Source organism: Narcine bancroftii, chromosome 5, assembly GCF_036971445.1.
Source record: "Narcine bancroftii isolate sNarBan1 chromosome 5, sNarBan1.hap1, whole genome shotgun sequence".
In the NCBI taxonomy this organism is placed as follows: domain Eukaryota; kingdom Metazoa; phylum Chordata; class Chondrichthyes; order Torpediniformes; family Narcinidae; genus Narcine; species Narcine bancroftii.
The window spans coordinates 120,798,482-120,820,180 of record NC_091473.1 but is presented as its reverse complement, the minus strand read 5'-3'; the positions used below and the strand labels follow the sequence as shown (position 1 = coordinate 120,820,180).

General features: G+C 43.8%; 1 protein-coding gene across 1 annotated transcript; it reads right to left on the bottom strand.

Annotated features, from left to right (window-relative positions):
* Positions 1-777: 777 nt before the first annotated feature.
* On the bottom strand, positions 778-17,734 carry uqcrh (ubiquinol-cytochrome c reductase hinge protein). The gene is made up of 4 exons (XM_069936349.1): positions 17,630-17,734; positions 3,992-4,030; positions 2,399-2,560; positions 778-994 (listed from the first exon to the last, which is right to left on the bottom strand). Exons 1-4 carry the CDS (start codon positions 17,714-17,716, stop codon positions 962-964), a joined length of 321 nt encoding a protein of 106 aa, XP_069792450.1. The 5' UTR covers positions 17,717-17,734; the 3' UTR covers positions 778-961.
* Positions 17,735-21,699: the final 3,965 nt, after the last annotated feature.

Sequence of the window (21,699 nt, the reverse complement as noted above, 5' to 3'; positions counted from 1 at the left end):
CAAATCTGTGTATGGCTTGAAATCAAGAGTATTCACACTGATCTTAGGCCAACTTAAATGTTTAAATTATTTTTAAATTGTGAAATAAAGCACAGTAACAGGTCCTTCTAGCCCATAAACCTGCATTGCCCAAGTTCATCCAAGTGACAAATTAACCTACTAACCCCGTACACCTTTGGAACTTGGGGAAGAAACCAGACCACCCACAGGAAACCCATGCAACCCCTTCAGATAGCGCCAGATTTGAACCGGGTCATTTGCGCTGGAATAGCATTGTTCTAACTGCTATGCTAACCATGCTGACCTGCAGCATTGGAAGGCAGTTATTGAAAAGTGCTATGGGATATCTTCTCAAAACACAGGAGAGGTACCAAATAGCACTGTGTCGAAAACATTCACGTTCAATAATTTGCCAGCAGTTTCTTCAGAAGTATTCAATGATAACTTTTGTAGCTTCAGAAAAACCCATGATTGGCAATGTTGTACAGCTGTAATCAGCTGCCAGATCATGCAATCTTGTATTTTATGTAGAGTTTGTTTAATGTTGATGGAGAAAATGGTTTAGAAGATTGTAAAACCACACTTTCATTTCCTGATTTTAGAAGCTGAATATTATCAAAACAGCTAAACTCAGTTAAAATACAATGTCATAATACAAATAAAGAACTGTGATTTGGTTAAATTTAATGCTGCCCTTATTAAACTGCTAAAGAATCCATATGCAGAGGAACTAGCCATTACAACCATAAACAAGTACATAGTGAGAAACAATTGGTATTCAAGTTCAGTAAGTTTATTAGTCACGAACAACTGCTGGCACCAAGCCAACAGACAATAAAAGCAGTACCCAAATCATGGTGCAGTGGACCATGAAGATTCATATGCTCTCATAAATCAGAAATCAATGAACGTCGCAATTCTCAACCAATACAAATTCTAGTAGTTTCTTCAGATTTGGACTTCACTTCAACTTACTGAAGATTTGTTCAGCCACCTAGAAAAGAATGACAATCTTTATTTCCAATCCCCTCACTGTGTTTTTACAGTCAAGTGAAAATTAATAAATTATTTAGCAAGTGTCACAACAAAGGACAGATGAAAGTTAAGATGAATACACGTTTTTTTTAAACTGATGGAGAGGCCAAAAGGAAAGAGTTGATTTCCAATTTTGATGATGAGAAATAATGTAACTGAAAAGATTTCTCAGTTTTCAGCAAAAAGGCAAACAGGTCCAACTGGACGGGTATTTTAACACAGAAATAGTAGGCAAATTGTCTTTCTGCACTGCACGATTATTTTTAATGGAACTAGAAAACAAGTGATAACTAACTAGAATTTCTTAGACCACATAATTTCTCAAATGTCCAATTACAATATGAAATTAAAAGTAGTTTTGTTATTAGTCCTCTGAGCTTTGGACATTAAAAACAAATAAAAGTTAAGTAGTTATAATGAGAGGTGCTGTAATGGAAGATTCTAACCTGTTTTTTTTAAACTTGCAGCTCTGGGTTCTGCAAGGCTGAGAACCTGCTTGTGTTTTAGAATCAGCAGACATAAGCTAAATTCCATCAAGGGGCCAGGGTTGCTGTTATCTGACGAAAGGACATCTGTGTACCAAGAACATTTAATCTTCCTGCTTGTTTTGGTCACAGACTGTCAGAGGCCTAGCCTTGATGCAAAATAAACCATTGTATTCAAAGTGATAAGCTGAAAATTATGTTATTCGTTAGAAGCCTAGCTTGCTCGCTTATCTTTCTTGCTGTGCTGAGAATAGGTGCTTGGGTAAGCAATTTTTGGGTAATATAAGCTGCTGAAGTGAGAGACTCTCCGAGAGGTGGCAACATCTCTCAGCAAGAAGAACTTCTGGAGTCCAGCCAACGTCTCGGTCAGGGGAGGTGGAGAAGCTGCTACCGGCGCCCCGACAACCTACTACAAGTGTGCAGTCGTTGCCTCGCCTCGGCAGTTGGGACCAGTCCAGGCATTGACAATTGGGAAGGGCTTGCATATTGTACTTTGATATCAGCTTTAGAATTTGTAATAAAGATTTGTATAAATTGAACTGCTCTCAGTGTGTGTGTCTATTTTCTTTCGGTAGCTCAAACACTGTGACCAATCTAAAACGAACAAAGTGAGAGGTACAAGTTTACCCAAGACAGGTGCAATATAAAACGACAACATTTCCTCATTGAACTCCAGAATTTATTGAAGGAGGATTTGGTTTGGAAGAGTAAAAACAGAAAACATTCAACAATACAAGTAGGAACATCCAAGTTGTGCTACCAGGGCACTTCCCCCAAAAACAAAACACACAATGATGAGTAAATTAGAACTCTTGCCTAAAGGGTATGACTAGAATGTAAATAAATACCACCCCCCCAAAAAAAATCTAAATGCTTACACAGTGATCACGAGCATGTAGGAAATCAAAAAGCTCTTCAGTGCATGTCTCTTCTGTTTGCGATCTAGAGTTCACTCGCTCTGTGCATGTGTCCAGGCTCAATTTCAGTTGTGCACACTTTTCTTTCTGGTCACATTGTTCTCTGATGGTCGTTAAGGGATCCTGCATCAAGACACATACAAACCAAATACATGTCAAAAGCATGCAAATACATTTTAATACCAATAAGCATTTCACCTATTTAATCTTACATTTTATACTTAACCCGAGTGCAACACCTCTAAAAGTAGGTGCCTGATAATACACTGACAGTAGCTTTAAAGAGGTTGAGAGGGTGGCAAAAACATTTTTTTTTGCTTGAACCAGGGTTAGATCACAAACAGGCCATATCTGTATTCTTCCAAATGCTCACAGGAACTCAATACTAATGATAATTATTTATTCAATTAAATCATATTGCGGTTTTAATTGTGAGATTACTATTAGGATGACCATTGCTTTTTAGTATTTTTAAATTTGCCTTCACTGAGATCAAGCAGAAAAATGAAAATAGCAAGGAGACAGGAATACAAAAAGGAACGTCTACATGCATGCTTTTATTACGCAGCATAACAATTTTGATGAAAAGTTGTAACTGGAGATGGTACACTTTACACTGTCCTAACCTGATGCAAGAATACTGACTTGAACACTAACATGCTATGGGACAATTGAATCAAGTCCTAAGTTATTGACATCTAGGACCACAACTCACTCGAAATAACTGGCCCAGGCACACCAGCTCCGTCCATATTTGAAAGATTTGACAAAGATTGGAGTCTTAGCATCAACTGGTTAACCACCCAAGCCTCTGGATGAACTACCCTTGAATAGGTAGCTGAGCAATCATTAAAAAGTTCAGCAGGTAGACCAGACAGCAGAAAAAAAAAACAGCCACATCTGTATGCACATTTATTTTATAATTCACAGGATGGAGGCATTGCAGATAAGCATTTATTATCCATCTGCAATTATCACTTCAAATGCAGTTTAGTCAACACAACAGCTGTTCACCAAAAGTCAGAGGTCAGATTGAACAAAATGGAAGATTTCCTCCCTGAAGTTTTTATGAATGCTAAATTTCAGTCACCAGTACAGATGCTACAGTATACATTCCAGATTATATGAAAATTTTAAATGCAAGTTTTGAGAGATTGGAACACACCACTAGATATTTTAATCCTTTAGATTACTAGGCCAGTAAATATAATCATGTTTTTGGGATGTGCTATACCTGCAGTAATGTATAATCTACAAAATACATAGCTGTATCCCATCAAGAACAAACTCTTGCCTTGTAACTTCTACCAATCAGAAGGTCAAGATTAAAAATGTTTGGAAACACCATCATCCTGACATGGTCAAAAGATGTTTTTTTTTTCCTTTAATGGTCAGTATCAATTTCCTGGAATTCCCTACCTAATGCTATTTTGGGATACCACTAGCATTAAAAAAATACTTTTTATTGAACTACAATAAAAAAACACTCATTACTTCAGTATAAAAATCAATGAGAATTTTCATGCAACTAGAATTGATACAAAAAGCCTTTACCAGCAATTCCTCCTCTTCCTCCTCCTCTTCTTCTTCATCCTAAAAAGTGAAGAAAAAAACTGTATCAGCAAGTACAAACAAAAATAAATGAGAAGCACCAAACTGATGCATCAGTTATTTGCATTCCCCTAGCATGTTTCAATGAGGGTCTCTAAAAATCAGACACAAAGGTGAAATGGAAGAGTATAAAGAGTGATAATGTGATGGGCCCAGAGGACCCCAAAATCTAGCAGCAATAGAAATTCACCAAGACAAATGGTTACTTAAATAAAAGTTACTTTTAATTTTCTTTAAACATAAAAACACGATCGAACTTTAATTTATTACTATTAACTTAATCTAACTTAACCCCCTCCTAATTCTGAGTGCACATGTATGCAATGGGTGTGTAAGTTAAGAAAAGTAATTTGATTACAGTCCAATCTCATTTCGATAAGGTCCCGCATAAACGACTGGCTTCCAAAATCAAGGCTCATGGGATTGGGGGCAAAGTATTGATGTGGATTGAGAACTGGCTGGCAGGTAAAAGACAGAGAGTGGGATAAATGGCTCGTTTTCTGAGTGGCAGGCAGTGACCAGTGGGGTACCACAGGGATCTGTACTGGGACCCCAGCTGTTCACAATTAACATTAATGATCTGGATGAGGGGATTGGATGTAATATCTCCAAATTTGCAGATGACACTAAGCTAGGAGGGGTTGTGTGGACTGAAGAGGGGGTCAGGAAGCTCCAGTGTGATTTGGATAAATTGGGGGACTGGGCAGATACATGGCAAATGCACTACAATGTGGATAAATGTGAGGTTATCCACTTTGGTAATACAAACCGGAGGGCAGATTACTATTTGAATGGCAATAGATTAAGAGATGGGGAAGTGCAGAGAGACCTAGGGGTACTTGTACATCAGTCTCTGAAGGCAAGCATGCAGGTACAGCAGGCGGTTAAAAAGGCAAATGGTTATGTTGGCCTTCATATCAAGATGGTTTGAGTATAGGAACAAGGATACCTTACTGCAGCTGTACAGGGACTTGGTGAGACCCCAGCTGGAGTATTGTGTGCAGTTTTGGTCACCTTATCTAAGGAAGGATGTTCTTGCAATGGAGAGAGTGCAGAGGCGATTCACCAGGCTGATACCTGGAATGGCAGGAATAACTTATGAGGAAAGATTGCGCAAATTGGGATTGTACTCGCTGGAGTTTAGAAGATTGAGAGGGGATCTCATAGAGACATATAAAATTCTGGCAGGACTGGACAGAATGGATGCAGATGGGATGTTTCCAATGATGGGAAAATCCAGAACCCAGGACCATGGTTTGAGGATAATAGGCAAACCATTTAGGACCGAGATGAAGAGGAATTTCTTTACCCAGAGGGTGGTGAATCTGTGGAAATCATTGCCACAGAGGGCAGTAGAGGCAGGTTCATTAAATATATTTAAGAGGGAATTAGATCTATTTCTTCAGTATAAGGGTATTAAAAGTTACGGAGAGAAGGCGGGGATGGGGTACTGAACTTTAAGATCAGCCATGATCTCGTTGAATGGCAGAGCAGGCTCGAAGGGTCGAATGACCTACTCCTGCTCCTGTTTTCTATGTTTCTCACTCCTCCAAGTTCACCAGTATCAGGCAATTCTTATACTGTGCACAGAATTTAACATTTATGGATCTTTACCAGGCTTTGGTGCTTGAAAGATAAATGGTTACTGCTCAGAGACAGATTTGTTGCTCATTGGACACACACAAACTGATTCCTTCTGATCAGCCACTTCAGTGCCTTGCCGAAGAAATTGACCCCATCAGGGTTTTCCAGATGATTACCTCTTTCTTTCAGGTCACCACAGAGTTCCTTTTCTGTTTCCCTTATCTCAGCTGAAACATTATTCAGCCAGCCATCTCCTCTTGTATGGACCACAAGGGCTTTGAACGGGCTGAACTCAGAACTCACAACCCGTCTTCAAAATGGGGTTTTCAAACAAACTTCCAAAAGCCACTGCAGAAAACCAGCAGTCTCTCTCTCTCTGTCTGTCCCACTTAGATAAAAACCTTGTTTGATTCTCTGTTTGCAAAACGATGTAACCTTCCTAAAACAGCTCTCCCAAAATCAATTCATGAATGATCTTATCAGTTTCCTGACATCTTGGCCCTTCCATTTGCACCTCATTGTGAAAATCTCCAGCACAGGAGTCTTATTGTCTTTGCCACTTGTTTTTTTTCTTTGGCTTGGCTTCCAACTAAGATTTATGGAGGGGGTAAATGTCCACATCAGCTGCAGGCTCGTTTGTAGCTGACAAGTCCGATGCGGGACAGGCAGACACGGTTGCAGCGGTTGCAAGGGAAAATTGGTTGGTTGGGGTTGGGTGTTGGGTTTTTCCTCCTTTGTCTTTTGTCAGTGAGGTGGGCTCTGCGGTCTTCTTCAAAGGAGGTTGCTGCCCGCCGAACTGTGAGGCGCCAAGATGCACGGTTTGAGGCGATATCAGCCCACTGGCGGTAGTCAATGTGGCAGGCATCAAGAGATTTCTTTAGGCAGTCCTTGTACCTCTTCTTTGGTGCACCTCAGTCTCAGTGGCCAGTGGAGAGCTCGCCATATAACACAATCTTGGGAAGGCGATGGTCCTCCATTCTGGAGACGTGACCTACCCAGCGCAGTTTGATCTTCAGCAGCGTGGATTTGATGCTGTCGGCCTCTGCCATCTCGAGTACTTCGATGTTGGAGATGAAGAAGTCGCTCCAATGAATGTTGAGGATGGAGCGGAGACAACGCTGGTGGAAGCGTTCCAGGAGCCGTAGGTGATGCCGGTAAAGGACCCCTGATTTGGAGCCGAACAGGAGTGTGGGTATGACAACGGCTCTGTATATGCTAATCTTTGAGGTTTTTCAGTTGGTTGTTCTTCCAGACTCTTTTGAGTAGTCTTCCAAAGGCGCTATTTGCCTTGGCGAGTCTGTTGTCTATCTCGTTGTCGATCCTTGCATCTGATGAAATGGTGCAGCCGAAATAAGTAAACTGGTTGACCGTTTTGAGTTTTGTGTGCCCGATGGAGATGTGGGGGAGCTGGTGGTCATGGTGGGGAGCTGGCTGATGGAGGACCTCAGTTTTCTTCAGGCTGACTTCCAGGCCAAACATTTTGGCAGTTTTCGCAAAACAGGACGTCAAGCGCTGAAGAGCTGGCTCTGAATGGGCAACTAAAAACTAAAACGGCATCGTCTGCAAAGAGTAGTTCATGGACAAGTTGCTCTTGTGTCTTGGTGTGAGCTTGCAGGCGCCTCAGATTGAAGAGACTGCCATCCGTGCGGTACCGGATGTAAACAGCGTCTTCATTGTTGAGGACTTTCATGGCTTGTTTCAGCATCATGCTGAAGAAGATTGAAAAGAGGGTTGGTGCGAGAACGTAGTCTTGCTTCATGCCATTGTTAATGGAGAAGGGTTCAGAGAGCTCATTGCTGGTTTTCGTGCAGTTGGATAACCATGTGGAGGAACTTTGGGGGGCATTCGAGACGCTCTAGTATTTGCCAAAGCCCTTTCCTGCTCATGGTGTCGAAGGCTTTGGTGAGGTCAACAAAGGTGATGTAGCTGTCTGAGGGCAAAGACCATGTCAGTAGTTCCTCTGTTTTCGCGAAAGCCGCACTGTGATTCTGGGAGAACATTCTCGGCGACACTAGGTATTATTCTATTTAGGAGAATTCTAGCGAAGATTTTGCTTGCAATGGAGAGCAGCGAGATTCCCCGTACCACCATATGTATAACTCTATTTTAAAATGAGATTTGTTTTGAACTGTTTGTTACCTAACCTAAACCCCACAATCTATCTTCTAAAAAAATATCTATGCATAATCTGTCACATTGCCTTTTATATAAATCTTTCAAACCATGTCCAAGCAAAGGTAAGGCTGCCATTGGTACGGCACTTAAGAGCAGGAGAAAACCAGAAATTTAGGGAATTGATAATTAACAGTGGAGGCAGCTCGAAGGTTCAAACACTGAGGGAAATAAATACTTTTACCTAAATAAGGTAAAAAGAGCCAGAGGTTTTCACCTGGGCTAAATTGATATTTTCAAGGGAAAACCTCATTTGATAAAGGAAATTAAAGAGATTAAGCACATAATATAAAATAGTGGAAGCTGCCTATATTCCAATATGCCAGTGTAGGAACGTGGGAACACAAGTGCGCAGGATAAAACATGTGGAAAATGAAAGTTGAGATGCAGAACAGCCAAGTGAAGCAAGTTCAAAGTTGATGTCGGTACAGATGAAGTGATAGAGAAGCAGCAGCAACTTTGCAAAGGATCTGCAATTCTTCAGGACTTTGTACAGGGCTAAAAGACGATACAGTGTCCATAAACATAGCCCAACCCAAGTCAATGATTGACACACAAGATGGAATTGTGGCATGGTGGAATTTTTTTTGCCAGGAATTAAAGATTGTATAAAGTTTAAAGATCTGGTATGTTTGCTATTTTTAAACTTTATTTAAAATTTTATGACATGAATAAAATAAAAATTACATTTAAAGAAATAATAAAAAATAAGATAATAAAAATTAGAATACTACATCATTAAACTACACAAATTAACCCCCCCAATAATTATAACACAACATTAATCATCTAATTTAAAATTAGTCCAACCCTCCCCCCAAAATAAAGAGTGAAGAATTAATTAACAATATTGTAAATAAAATAGAAAAAACCCCACTTACAAAAAAGGATAAAACTTAACAACAAAAAAAATTACTAACAACAAAAAAATATATCAATACTAAAATAATACCCTTAAACATATATTTAAATCAAACATAATACATGTATTTAACAAATGAAATCCACTTTAAAACTAAGTTCAAATATTAAAATCATATATCATACAAAAATACAGAATTTCCATTAATACCAAGTTTCCTTTATAATTCATCGAGAGAACAAAAACATCCCTTAGAAAAACAATCAGATAAACTTTTTATTCCCTTCCCCTCCCCTTATATAAAAAAGAAAAAAGTTCAAACTCTTATAAAATTCTCCATAGTCTTCATTTATAACATCTTCAAAATTCTCTATCGAAATTAACTTAATTTTATTAAACTCTTCTCCCTCAATGTATTTGTACTTAATTTTCTTTTTCTTCTTATTACCTTTCCCCTCATCTTCCTCTTAATTTAATTCAACATCCTCAATTTTTGACTTATTATCTTCTGTGACATCATCCTCTTAAAAAAGAAAGAAAAAAGAGAAAAAAAAACCCCAAAAAAAGAAAAAAAAGGAGAGGAAAAAAACCTCCTAATTCCCTCTCAATTACAATCAGAAAACAAAGAGTTAAAAAAAAATTATTCATTTAAAAAATAATAATAAAAAAACCCTTCACTTCTTAACCCAAAAATTAAAAAGAAAAAAAAACAGGTCGGAGGTCACAACTACCTCCTCCTGTTTAAACCGCCCAAAGCGGTAACTCCCCCAAAATATTGGGTGTGAGATAATTCACAGGTAGCTGATTACTTCTGGAAACTAGTGCCCACCCAGTTCCCTCTCCCAACTCCCATTTCATTAAACTATCATCATTATTTAAACTATTTAAACTCTTCTAAAAAAAAGATAAAAGATTTATTTTTTTAAATCAACATTACCACTTCGGTCACCATTGCTTCCATTTCTTTTAAAAAAACTGGATCCCACCTTACATCTCTACTCTCTTTGGAGACCTTGAAGGACTACATCGTTCCTGAAACTGCATGATTGGTAGAAACTGAGCAAAGTCCATAACCTCTTTAGGATTGTCAAAGAACTTCGGCTAATTTCCATCCTAAAAAAATCTTCAGTACCGCAGAATACCTGAATGTTGCCTTATGTCTTTTTTTCCACAACCGTTCTTTCACAGAATTAAATTTGCGTCGTTGAAACATAATTTCTTGACTCAAATCTTGATAGAAGAAAACAGGATTATTCTGAACCATCAAAGGAGATCTATTTTGCTGGGCATTTCTAATAGCCGTACGTAAAATTGTCTCTCTGTCACAATAGTTTAAACAACGGATCAAAACAGATCTTGGATTCTGTCCTGAAAAAGATTTTCTTCTTAAAACTCTATAAGCACGTTCCAGTATTAAACCTTCAGGAAATTTATCCTGTCCTAACACTCGTGGAATCCATTCAGTAAAAAATTTTCTTGGATCTGGTCCTTCTATGCCTTCTGGCAAACCAACAATTTTCACGTTGTTCCGTCTAGATTGATTCTCCAAATAATCAACCTTTTTTGCTAAATTTTTATTTTGGATCTGCAATGTTTCAATTATTCTATTTTCATCTTGCAGTTGATCCTGTGCATCCACTAAACCTTGATCACACATTTCAAATCTTTCAATGGTTTCAAGCTTATAAGCTCCATTAATGACTTCCGCCATGGCATTAATCTTGGAAATAAACAGGTGCACAAAATTAGCTAAGTGACTCGATACAGAATATATCTTATCTTCAAGATCCTTAACAGACATTTCAACAGAAGTAGATTCAGGCATAATGGGGTCTTGCTGTTCCTTAGAGACCACGGGATCTTCTGTCCCTTCCCTTAATTTAGTATTTTTTCTAGCAGTTTGACTTCGTATAAAAATCCCTCTCAAAGTCCCCCCAGCAATGCCAGGAGACTGAAGATCAGGGTTATCTTTAAGCCAAATCTCTTTAATCATCTTCACTGAATCAATGTCTGGAAAAACCGTTGTAATTGAAGATGCATTTTGCAGCGTCACCACTATAGCAGTCGAATGACAACTCTTTAACTCTCCAGCTGGTGGCGCCCCAGCTGATTCAACTGTCAAAGCCTCAGCAACAACACCCGCAGTGGCCACCGTGCGAAACACTGGCACACGTCCAGCCCCTTGTTCTGAAAGCTGTTGAGTGCGACCTTCAGAGAGCCTCACCGGCTTAAAACAAAGCTTCAATGCCGAACTCTGCACGTCCTCCTCTGGATCCATTCTACGCTGAGTCCTGGCTTCTTGTAAACAAATAGGCTCAGACAATTTCGGAAAATGTAGTTTTTTAAACAGTCTGTTGATATTTTCTTTTACCTTTTTTTTTGCATATAAACCATTAGGCACTAATCCAACACCTCTTATTATTTATAAACTTTTAAAAGAACTTTAATGGGCACAAACAATAAATCAGAGTCAGGAGAGGTCTGGAAAGCACGTCTGTTCCCTACGCCATCTTGCCACACCCTCCCCGGTATGTTTGCTTTAATGTCACATTAAGGGAACAGCACCAACTGAACCAGGCGTTTATTTTCTCATGATAACCATCCCGATAGGTAATAATAATGGAAAACTTGCATCACATTTTATTTTACAAAGCGTTAGCAATATCCTAGTCTCCAATTTCCACCACTACAGAATGGTTACAGCATTGGAAACCAGTTGACCTGTAAAGTCCACAGTTGTTCAACATAAAATCAACTAATTAGCCCCATTCCACCACTCTTTCAGGTCATAGAAAAACATAGAAACATAGAAGATAGGAGCAGGAGTAGGTCATTCGACCCTTCGAGCCTGCTCCGCCATTCAACGAGATCATGGCTGATCTTAAAGTTCAGTACCCCATCCCCGCCTTCTCTCCGTAACTTTTAATACCCTTATACTGAAGAAATAGATCCAATTCCCTCTTAAATATATTTAATGAACCTGCCTCTACTGCCCTCTGTGGCAATGAATTCCACAGATTCACCACTCTCTGGGTAAAGAAATTCCTCCTCATCTCGGTCCTAAATGGTTTGCCTATTATCCTCAAACCATGGCCCCGGGTTCTGGATTTTCCCATCATTGGAAACATCCCATCTGCATCCATTCTGTCCAGTCCTGCCAGAATTTTATAGGTCTCAATGAGATCCCCTCTTAATCTTCTAAACTCCAGCGAGTACAATCCCAATTTGCGCAATCTTTCCTCATAAGTTATTCCTGCCATTCCAGGTATCAGCCTGGTGAATCGCCTCTGCACTCTCTCCATTGCAAGAACATCCTTCCTTAGATAAGGTGACCAAAACTGCACACAATACTCCAGGTGTGGTCTCACCAAGGCCCTGTACAGCTGCAGAAAGGTATCCTTGTTCCTATACTCAAACCCTCTTGGTATGAAGGCCAACATACCATTTGCCTTTTTAACCGCCTGCTGTATCTGCATGCTCGCCTTCAGAGATTGATGTACAAGTACCCCTAGGTCTCTCTGCATTTCCCCATCTCTTAATCTATTGCCATTCAAATAGTAATCTGCCCTCCGGTTTGTATTACCAAAGTGGATAACCTCTCATTTATCCACATTGTAGAGCATTTGCCATGTATCTGCCCAGTCCCTCAATTTATCCAAATCACACTGGAGCTTCCTGACCCCCTCTTCCGTGCACACAACCCCTCCTAGCTTAGTGTCATCTGCAAATTTGGCGATATTACATCCAATCCCCTCATCCAGATCATTAATGTTAATTGTGAACAGCTGGGGTCCCAGTACAGTCCCTGTGGTATCCCACTGGTCACCGCCTGCCACTCAGAAAACGAGCCATTTATCCCAACTCTCTGTCTTCTACCTGCCAGCCAGTTCTCAATCCATATCAATACTTTGCCCCCAATCCCATGAGCCTTGATTTTGGAAGCCAGTCGTTTATGCGGACCTTATCGAAGGCCTTTTGGAAGTCCAGGTACACCACATCCACTGGCTCTCCCCCATCTATTTTACATGCCACCATCTCAAATAATTCCAATAGATTTGTCAAGCACAATTTACCTTTTGTAAATGCATGCTGACTCCGTCCGATCCCTTCTCTGCTAGTCATATGCTCCGCTATTACATCCTTAATAATGGATTCCATCATTTTGCCCACTACTGATGTAAGGCTCACCAGCCGATAATTCCCCTCTTTTTCTCTACCCCCCTTTTTAAATAGTGGGGTAACATTAGCTACCCTCCAATCCATGGGTACTGATCCTGAGTCTATCGAGTTCTGGAAAATAATTCTTAAAGCATCTGCTATCTGAATGGCCACTTCATTGAGTACCCTAGGATGTAGATTATCAGGCCCTTGGGATTTATCTGCCTTCAATCCCATCAATTTCCCCAAGACCATTTCCTTAGAGATACTGATTTCTTTCAGTTCCTCCCTTGCATTAGTCTCTATGTTTCCAACATCCTTGGGAGGTTATTTGTATCCTCTCTTGTAAAAACAGAACTAAAGCAAGAATTTAATTGGTGCGCCATTTCCTTATTCCCCATTCAGTTGCCCATTCAGAGCCAGCTCTTCAGCGCTTGACGTCCTGCTTTGCGGAAACTGCCAAAATGTTTGGCCTGGAAGTCAGCCTGAAGAAAACTGAGGTCCTCCATCAGCCAGCTCCCCACCATGACTACCAGCCCCCCCACATCTCCATTGGGCACACAAAACTCAAAACGGTCAACCAGTTTACCTATCTCGGCTGCACCATTTCATCAGATGCAAGGATCGACAATGAGATAGTCAACAGACTCGCCAAGGCAAATAGCGCCTTTGGAAGACTACACAAATGAGTCTGGAAAAACAACCAACTGAAAAACCTTACAAAGATAAGCGTATACAGAGCCGTTGTCATACCCACACTCCTGTTCGGCTCAGAATCATGGGTCCTCTACCGGCATCACCTACGGCTCCTAGAACGCTTCCACCAGCGTTGTCTCCGCTCCATCCTCAACATCCATTGGAGCGCTTTCATCCCTAACGTCGAAGTACTCGAGATGGCAGAGGTCGACAGCATCGAGTCCACGCTGCTGAAGATCCAGCTGCGCTGGGTGGGTCACGTCTCCAGAATGGAGGACCATCGCCTTCCTAAGATCGTGTTATATGGCGAGCTCTCCACTGGCCACCGTGACAGAGGTGCACCAAAGAAAAGGTACAAGGACTGCCTAAAGAAATCTCTTGGTGCCTGCCACATTGACCACCGCCAGTGGGCTGATATCGCCTCAAACCGTGCATCTTGGCACCTCACAGTTTGGCGGGCAGCAACCTCCTTTGAAGAAGACCACAGAGCCCACCTCACTGACAAAAGGCAAAGGAGGAAAAACCCAACACCCAACCCCAACCAACCAATTTTCCCCTGCAGCCGCTGCAACCGTGTCTGCCCGTCCCGCATCGGACTTGTCAGCCACAAACGAGCCTGCAGCTGACGTGGACTTTTTACCCCCTCCATAAATCTTCGTCCGCGAAGCCAAGCCAAAGAGATTATATATTCCCCTGATTCCGACTGCAAAGGACCTACTCTGGATTTCACCAATCTTTTCCTCTTGACATATTTATAAAAGCTTTTGCAGTCGGTTTTTATATTTGCCGCAAGCTTACTTTCGTAATTTATTTTTGCTCTCTTGATTAATCCCTTTGTCCTCCTTTGCTGCATCTTGAACTGCTCCCAGTCTTCGGTTGCGGTACTTTTTTTGGCCAATTGATATGCTCTCTCTTTGGACCCAATGCTGTCTCTAATTTCCCTTGTTCTCCACGGTTGAGTCACCTTTTTTGGTTTATTTTTATGCCAAACTAGTATAAATGATTTTTGCAAATTCTCCATTAGATCTGTGAATGCTTTCCATTGTCTATCCACAGTCAACTCCCCCATAAACACCACCCAATCAATCTTACTCAACTCCCGTCTCATACCATCATAATTCCCTTTATTTAAATTCAGGACCTTAGTCTCGGTTTTAATTTCATCACTCTCCACGTCGAGTGAGAATTCGATCATATTGTGATCGCTCCTACCCAAAGGGCCTCGTACAATAAGATTGCTGATTAGCCCCTTATTAGCCCCTTATCATTGCATAATACACAATCTAAAATCACCATGCAAATTATTCTCCTTCACATATCATGAAGCACTCACTGTAAGTGAATATGTCCCCACTATTGTCCCAGCAGTATTCTCTTGGCTTGGCTTCGCGGACACAAAACAAATAATGCACAAAAAACTCTTTCCTTGTATCACTTTTGGTTCTTTTAACAATTGTCGGGTGGCAGAGTTAGCATGGTGGTTGGCGCAATGCCTCCACAGCGTCAGCGATCAGGAAAGGGGTTTGAATCCTGAACTGTCTGTAAAGAGTTTGTACATTCTCCCCGGGTGTTTTCCCCCGGGGCTCTGGTTTCCTCCTACGTTTCAAAAACATACCAGGGGTTGGAGGTCAATCAGGTGTAATTTGGCAGCACAGGCTCATGGGCCAAAATGGTCTGTTACCGTGCTATAAGTCTAAATTTAAATTTTTTTTAAAAAAATCACCCTTTGTTCTAAGACAAAGAACCTAATTTCTCTAATGTATCCACATAAATAATGATTCTTTTGCCCGGACTTATTTAAGTATGTCAGAGGTGTATGATCAGTGATCATTGGGGGATCAGAGGTGGAGAGGGTGAGCAAACTTAAGTTCTTGAGTCTCACTATCTCAGAGGATCCTTCTAGACTCAACACCATAGCCCCTTTCACACTTGCAAGTGATCCCAGGAATCAAACGCCAATCGACCTTTAAAGTGGCATGTGTGAAAGCAAAATCAGTTCAATGCTGGCATCATCTCACGCCGGGGATTGACGGCCTCGACCCCTAGTAAAATCCCTGGCATCTGCAGATTCTGGCGTTGTGATCAGGCAAGTGTGAAACAGGTAATTGCATTGTGGGATTGAAATGACCCAAGTTTTTGTGTGATTGCAAGAAGGAAAGATTAAACTGAAGGTATAAACCTTGCCATGAGAAAGTCACAGTTGTGGAGAGAGAGAGGAAATAAATAGCAATAGGACAGCAATAACGGCCAATTTTTAAACAGCGTGGGAAAACTGCTCGTATTATGACGCACAATTTATAAAGGCAGTGAGGGAAAAGCAATCACAGACCTGACTTCTCAGAATGCAATGCAGCAGAGAAGCCCCTGTATGAATGCTCCATGTATGCAGCCGGGCATACAGCCCTTTCTCTGCCACATGGAATTCTGGGAGGGCAGGTCCGCCATCCCCTTTTCTCACGGTATTTATAAATTGTACCAACTTTCCCACGCTGTTTAAAAATTGTCTTGTATTACTATTTATTGCAAGCACTTTCTCACAGCCCCTTATCAAGGTTTATATAAGTCAGCACAACAACAGGAGCTAAAATCATACTATGCTGTAAATAAAGCTTAATCATGCATGATTAATTTTGTTGAAATACAAGATCATAATACATTGATCAGGATTACCATCACTCAATGCATCATGACGTCACTAGTAGAAGGTAGAACAGTAGTATCCCCGGGGATGGCTCCTTGCAAATGTGAAATGTTCAGTGTCCCAGTTAGGAGTGGTCAAGTGTGAAAAGCCAAATCCCCATTCCTACCCAGGACATTGAACAGCCAATTTAGTGGGATGCAAGTGTGAAAGGTATCGTGAAGAAAGCACGTCAGTGCCTCAGGAATTTGCAGAGGTTTGGCATGACATGAGAAATTCTGGCAAATTTCTTCAGATGTGTGGTGGAAAGTGTGCTGACCTGCTGTATCATGGTCTGATTTGGGGACACCAATATTCCTCAGCATAAAGCCCTGCAAAAGGTCTTGAACATAGCTCAGGACAGAACACACAAAACTGTTCACACCATCACGAACACCTACAGGGAATGCTGCAGTCCGAGAGCAGCAGCAATCATCAAGGATCCACACCAGCTAGCACACACTCTGTTCTCGCTGCTGCCATCAGGAAAGAGGTATAGATGCCTCAAGACTCGCACCTCCAGGTACAGGAAGAGCTGCTGCCCCTCCACCATCAGACTCAATCAGAGACTCATTTAAAGCCTCTTATTTTTGTTCTTTATCGCTTTTGCTCTCGGTTATGTGCAGTTTGTTCACATGTCTTCATTTGTTCACACCTGTATACTGAGCCGTTTTCTTTTCTGCACTTCCAATAAATCGTAATTTTCCTTCACTTCAGGAAAATAAACCTCATGCATCTGCAGCAAATTATTACAATGCCATTAATTTGAAAATAATGTTGCTGGTCCACGACTCACCAACAGTGGGATGCAGGGTGCCTTAGTAAATAAGGAGACTGCTTCACATGATGCTAAGAACAGCAGGGGAAGCAGTGGCCCTGGAAATGAGCGGCTGCCTCTCAAGATATCAGATTTTTTTTGTCGGGGAACGGACACAATCCTGAGATTCTCTGTCCTGCAGGCAAAGTACCTCTTATTGGTCGTGCAAATAAAAAAAAACCCTACACATGTCAACAAATCGAATGTGCAATAGAGGAACAAAAAAAATCTACAGTGCAAAAGTAATTGAGTTCGTCGTTGAGGAGTTGGATGGTGGAGGGGAGGTTGATGCGAGCTTGTGGGACCTGATGGTGGCAGCGAGAACAGATCCTTGGTGCTTGCTGCTGCTCTCCGAGCGGGTGCTTTCCCCCGTAGACGTTCTGGATGGTGGGGAGGGGGTAACTCGGGAAACTCAGATCAGCAGGGGGGGCCCCACCACCCCGCCTCCCCTTCGGCTCACCCCGGCACGGCGCCGGGTCCGCGGCCTTGGTCTGCCCTTGGCTTTCCGCCCAGGGACGAACTCTGAACTGCGGCCAGGCTTTCGAGCAGCCGGACCCGTGATATCGATCCACACCACCCCTCCCCTCCCCTCCCCGTCCCTCCAAGCGGCCTCACCTCGGGCTCTCCGGTCTTCCACATCGTCTCGTCCTCCACACCCATGACGGCGACCTTCCGCAGAGCCCCGACGACCGCACCGCGCATGCTCAGCAGCCCAGAGTCTCGCCCACGTGCGAGCACCCGGATGTCCGAGGTGCGTCTGGAGCACGTTCACCAGCGGCCCGGTCTGCTGCAGGAGCTGAGAGGGACAGGCAGCACCCATAGGTGCAAATACACCTGGAGAAAGGGAAACGCCGATTGGCCATTTCCACTGCCTGACCTTCCAGCAGCTCGTTGTTGGCTCAGGATTTCAAGCTCTGAAAGCCGCTGCCTGACCCTCCAGCAGCTCGTTGTTGGCTCAGGATTTCAAGCTCTGAAAGCCGCTGCCTGACCCTCCAGCAGCTCGTTGTTGGCTCAGGATTTCAAGCTCTGAAAGCCGCTGCCTGACCCTCCAGCAGCTCGTTGTTGGCTCAGGATTTCAAGCTCTGAAAGCCGCTGCCTGACCCTCCAGCAGCTCGTTGTTGGCTCAGGATTTCAAGCTCTGAAAGCCGCTGCCTGACCCTCCAGCAGCTCGTTGTTGGCTCAGGATTTCAAGCTCTGAAAGCCGCTGCCTGACCCTCCAGCAGCTCGTTGTTGGCTCAGGATTTCAAGCTCTGAAAGCCGCTGCCTGACCCTCCAGCAGCTCGTTGTTGGCTCAGGATTTCAAGCTCTGAAAGCCGCTGCCTGACCCTCCAGCAGCTCGTTGTTGGCTCAGGATTTCAAGCTCTGAAAGCCGCTGCCTGACCCTCCAGCAGCTCGTTGTTGGCTCAGGATTTCAAGCTCTGAAAGCCGCTGCCTGACCCTCCAGCAGCTCGTTGTTGGCTCAGGATTTCAAGCTCTGAAAGCCGCTGCCTGACCCTCCAGCAGCTCGTTGTTGGCTCAGGATTTCAAGCTCTGAAAGCCACTGCCTGACCCTCAGGCAGCTCGTTGTTGGCTCAGGATTTCAAGCTCTGAAAGCCGCTGCCTGACCCTCCAGCAGCTCGTTGTTGGCTCAGGATTTCAAGCTCTGAAAGCCGCTACCTGACCCTCCAGCAGCTCGTTGTTGGCTCAGGATTTCAAGCTCTGAAAGCCACTGCCTGACCCTCAGGCAGCTCGTTGTTGGCTCAGGATTTCAAGCTCTGAAAGCCGCTGCCTGACCCTCCAGCAGCTCGTTGTTGGCTCAGGATTTCAAGCTCTGAAAGCCGCTGCCTGACCCTCCAGCAGCTCGTTGTTGGCTCAGGATTTCAAGCTCTGAAAGCCGCTGCCTGACCCTCCAGCAGCTCGTTGTTGGCTCAGGATTTCAAGCTCTGAAAGCCGCTGCCTGACCCTCCAGCAGCTCGTTGTTGGCTCAGGATTTCAAGCTCTGAAAGCCGCTGCCTGACCCTCCAGCAGCTCGTTGTTGGCTCAGGATTTCAAGCTCTGAAAGCCACTGCCTGACCCTCAGGCAGCTCGTTGTTGGCTCAGGATTTCAAGCTCTGAAAGCCGCTGCCTGACCCTCCAGCAGCTCGTTGTTGGCTCAGTATATCAAGCTCTGAAAGGCACTGCCTGACCCTCCAGCAGCTCGTTGTTGACTCAGGATTTCAAGCTCTGAAAGCCGCTGCCTGACCCTCCAGCAGCTCGTTGTTGGCTCAGGATTTCAAGCTCTGAAAGCCGCTGCCTGACCCTCCAGCAGCTCGTTGTTGGCTCAGTATATCAAGCTCTGAAAGCCGCTGCCTGACCCTCCAGCAGCTCGTTGTTGGCTCAGGATTTCAAGCTCTGAAAGCCGCTGCCTGACCCTCCAGCAGCTCGTTGTTGGCTCAGGATTTCAAGCTCTGAAAGCCACTGCCTAACCCTCAGGCAGCTCGTTGTTGGCTCAGGATTTCAAGCTCTGAAAGCCGCTGCCTGACCCTCCAGCAGCTCGTTGTTGGCTCAGTATATCAAGCTCTGAAAGGCACTGCCTGACCCTCCAGCAGCTCGTTGTTGACTCAGGATTTCAAGCTCTGAAAGCCGCTGCCTGACCCTCCAGCAGCTCGTTGTTGGCTCAGGATTTCAAGCTCTGAAAGCCGCTGCCTGACCCTCCAGCAGCTCGTTGTTGGCTCAGGATTTCAAGCTCTGAAAGCCGCTGCCTGACCCTCCAGCAGCTCGTTGTTGGCTCAGGATTTCAAGCTCTGAAAGCCGCTGCCTGACCCTCCAGCAGCTCGTTGTTGGCTCAGGATTTCAAGCTCTGAAAGCCACTGCCTGACCCTCAGGCAGCTCGTTGTTGGCTCAGGATTTCAAGCTCTGAAAGCCGCTGCCTGACCCTCCAGCAGCTCGTTGTTGGCTCAGTATATCAAGCTCTGAAAGGCACTGCCTGACCCTCCAGCAGCTCGTTGTTGACTCAGGATTTCAAGCTCTGAAAGCCGCTGCCTGACCCTCCAGCAGCTCGTTGTTGGCTCAGTATATCAAGCTCTGAAAGGCACTGCCTGACCCTCCAGCAGCTCGTTGTTGGCTCAGGATTTCAAGCTCTGAAAGCCGCTGCCTGACCCTCCAGCAGCTCGTTGTTGGCTCAGGATTTCAAGCTCTGAAAGCCGCTGACTGACCCTCCAGCAGCTCGTTGTTGGCTCAGGATTTCAAGCTCTGAAAGCCACTGCCTGACCCTCAGGCAGCTCGTTGTTGGCTCAGGATTTCAAGCTCTGAAAGCCGCTGCCTGACCCTCCAGCAGCTCGTTGTTGGCTCAGTATATCAAGCTCTGAAAGGCACTGCCTGACCCTCCAGCAGCTCGTTGTTGACTCAGGATTTCAAGCTCTGAAAGCCGCTGCCTGACCCTCCAGCAGCTCGTTGTTGGCTCAGGATTTCAAGCTCTGAAAGCCGCTGCCTGACCCTCCAGCAGCTCGTTGTTGGCTCAGGATTTCAAGCTCTGAAAGCCACTGCCTGACCCTCCAGCAGCTCGTTGTTGGCTCAGGATTTCAAGCTCTGAAAGCCGCTGCCTGACCCTCCAGCAGCTCGTTGTTGGCTCAGGATTTCAAGCTCTGAAAGCCGCTGCCTGACCCTCCAGCAGCTCGTTGTTGGCTCAGGATTTCAAGCTCTGAAAGCCGATGCCGTTTTTTTTTCTTTGAAACAAGAATAGAAGGATTTTTTTGTCTTCAACACCCTGTGATTTTTTTTAAAAACTACGGTGATCCTACAACAGAAATACTGGAGGAATTCAGCAGCGTCCTTTGAAGAAATGAGTCCTTACTCAAGGCAGGTCCTCCAGCATTTCTGTGTTTTTGACAACCACCAGACATTAAATGTGTGTTCCTAGTTAAGTGCAGCGTGGTCCAGAGAAACTACCTTTCGACGTATTGTATGGGTACAGTCAGATAGATGAAAATGAACTATTTATTGCATCTTTCATCGTCAGGAGCTAGACACGACACAAGCTGACGGTGGTTCATGTTTGGCAAAAAAAAGAGCTGCAGGATCTCCAGCCTAGACGTCGACATTCTTTGCTTCCGTAGATGCTGCCTGGCCCTCCAGTTCCTTCAAGCAGCTAATTGTTTTTCCCCTCTAAATTCGAGCATCTTCAGTCTCTTGTGTCTTTATTGTCTACCCTGAATTGCCCTTGAATAGAGCATTGTACATTGCCTCTTTAAAGGTCTTCTGTTTTGGGAAGGGAGTTGCGGGCCTTTGGTCAAGTTGGCTCCAACGGGAGGAGTCACGTGATGGAGTAGTGGCCAGTCAGGGAATTCCAGCCCTCTCCGGAAAAGTTGAAAAAAAAACGCATAAAACACAAAGGTACAAGAGTAAAAATTAAAACCAAGTAAAAATAAAGGTGAGAAGAAAATGGCAGCAAAGAGTGAAAAGTCGAAAACAATGGGAAGAAGAGAAGATGAAAGAACGTCAGAAGAAGAAGGTGAAGGCCTTACCTGTCCGAGGAGGCCCGCCGCGGAGAGAGAAGCCCGCTCCCGCAGGTCAGTGGAAGTCCCGGGCTCGGGACTACAAAAATGGCTCACAGAGCCGAGTAAAAGTGCGCATTAAAAAAAACCACACTGACGGGAGGGGGGAACAGCTGCGGAGTCGATCTCCACAGCTGAGAGAGACACCTGCAACACAGCAACAGGTGCAGAACA

Coding starts and splice junctions, on each gene's coding strand:
- uqcrh (XM_069936349.1), bottom strand. CDS start 17,716: ATGCGCGGTGCGGTCGTCGGGGCTCTGCGGAAGGTCGCCGTCATGGGT. Junction 4,031..17,629: donor GGAAGACCGGAGAGCCCGAG/GTGAGGCCGCTT, acceptor TTCACTTTTTAG/GATGAAGAAGAAGAGGAGGA. Junction 995..2,398: donor TACATGCTCGTGATCACTGT/GTAAGCATTTAG, acceptor ATTCTTTTCTAG/GTGGCTGAACAAATCTTCAG.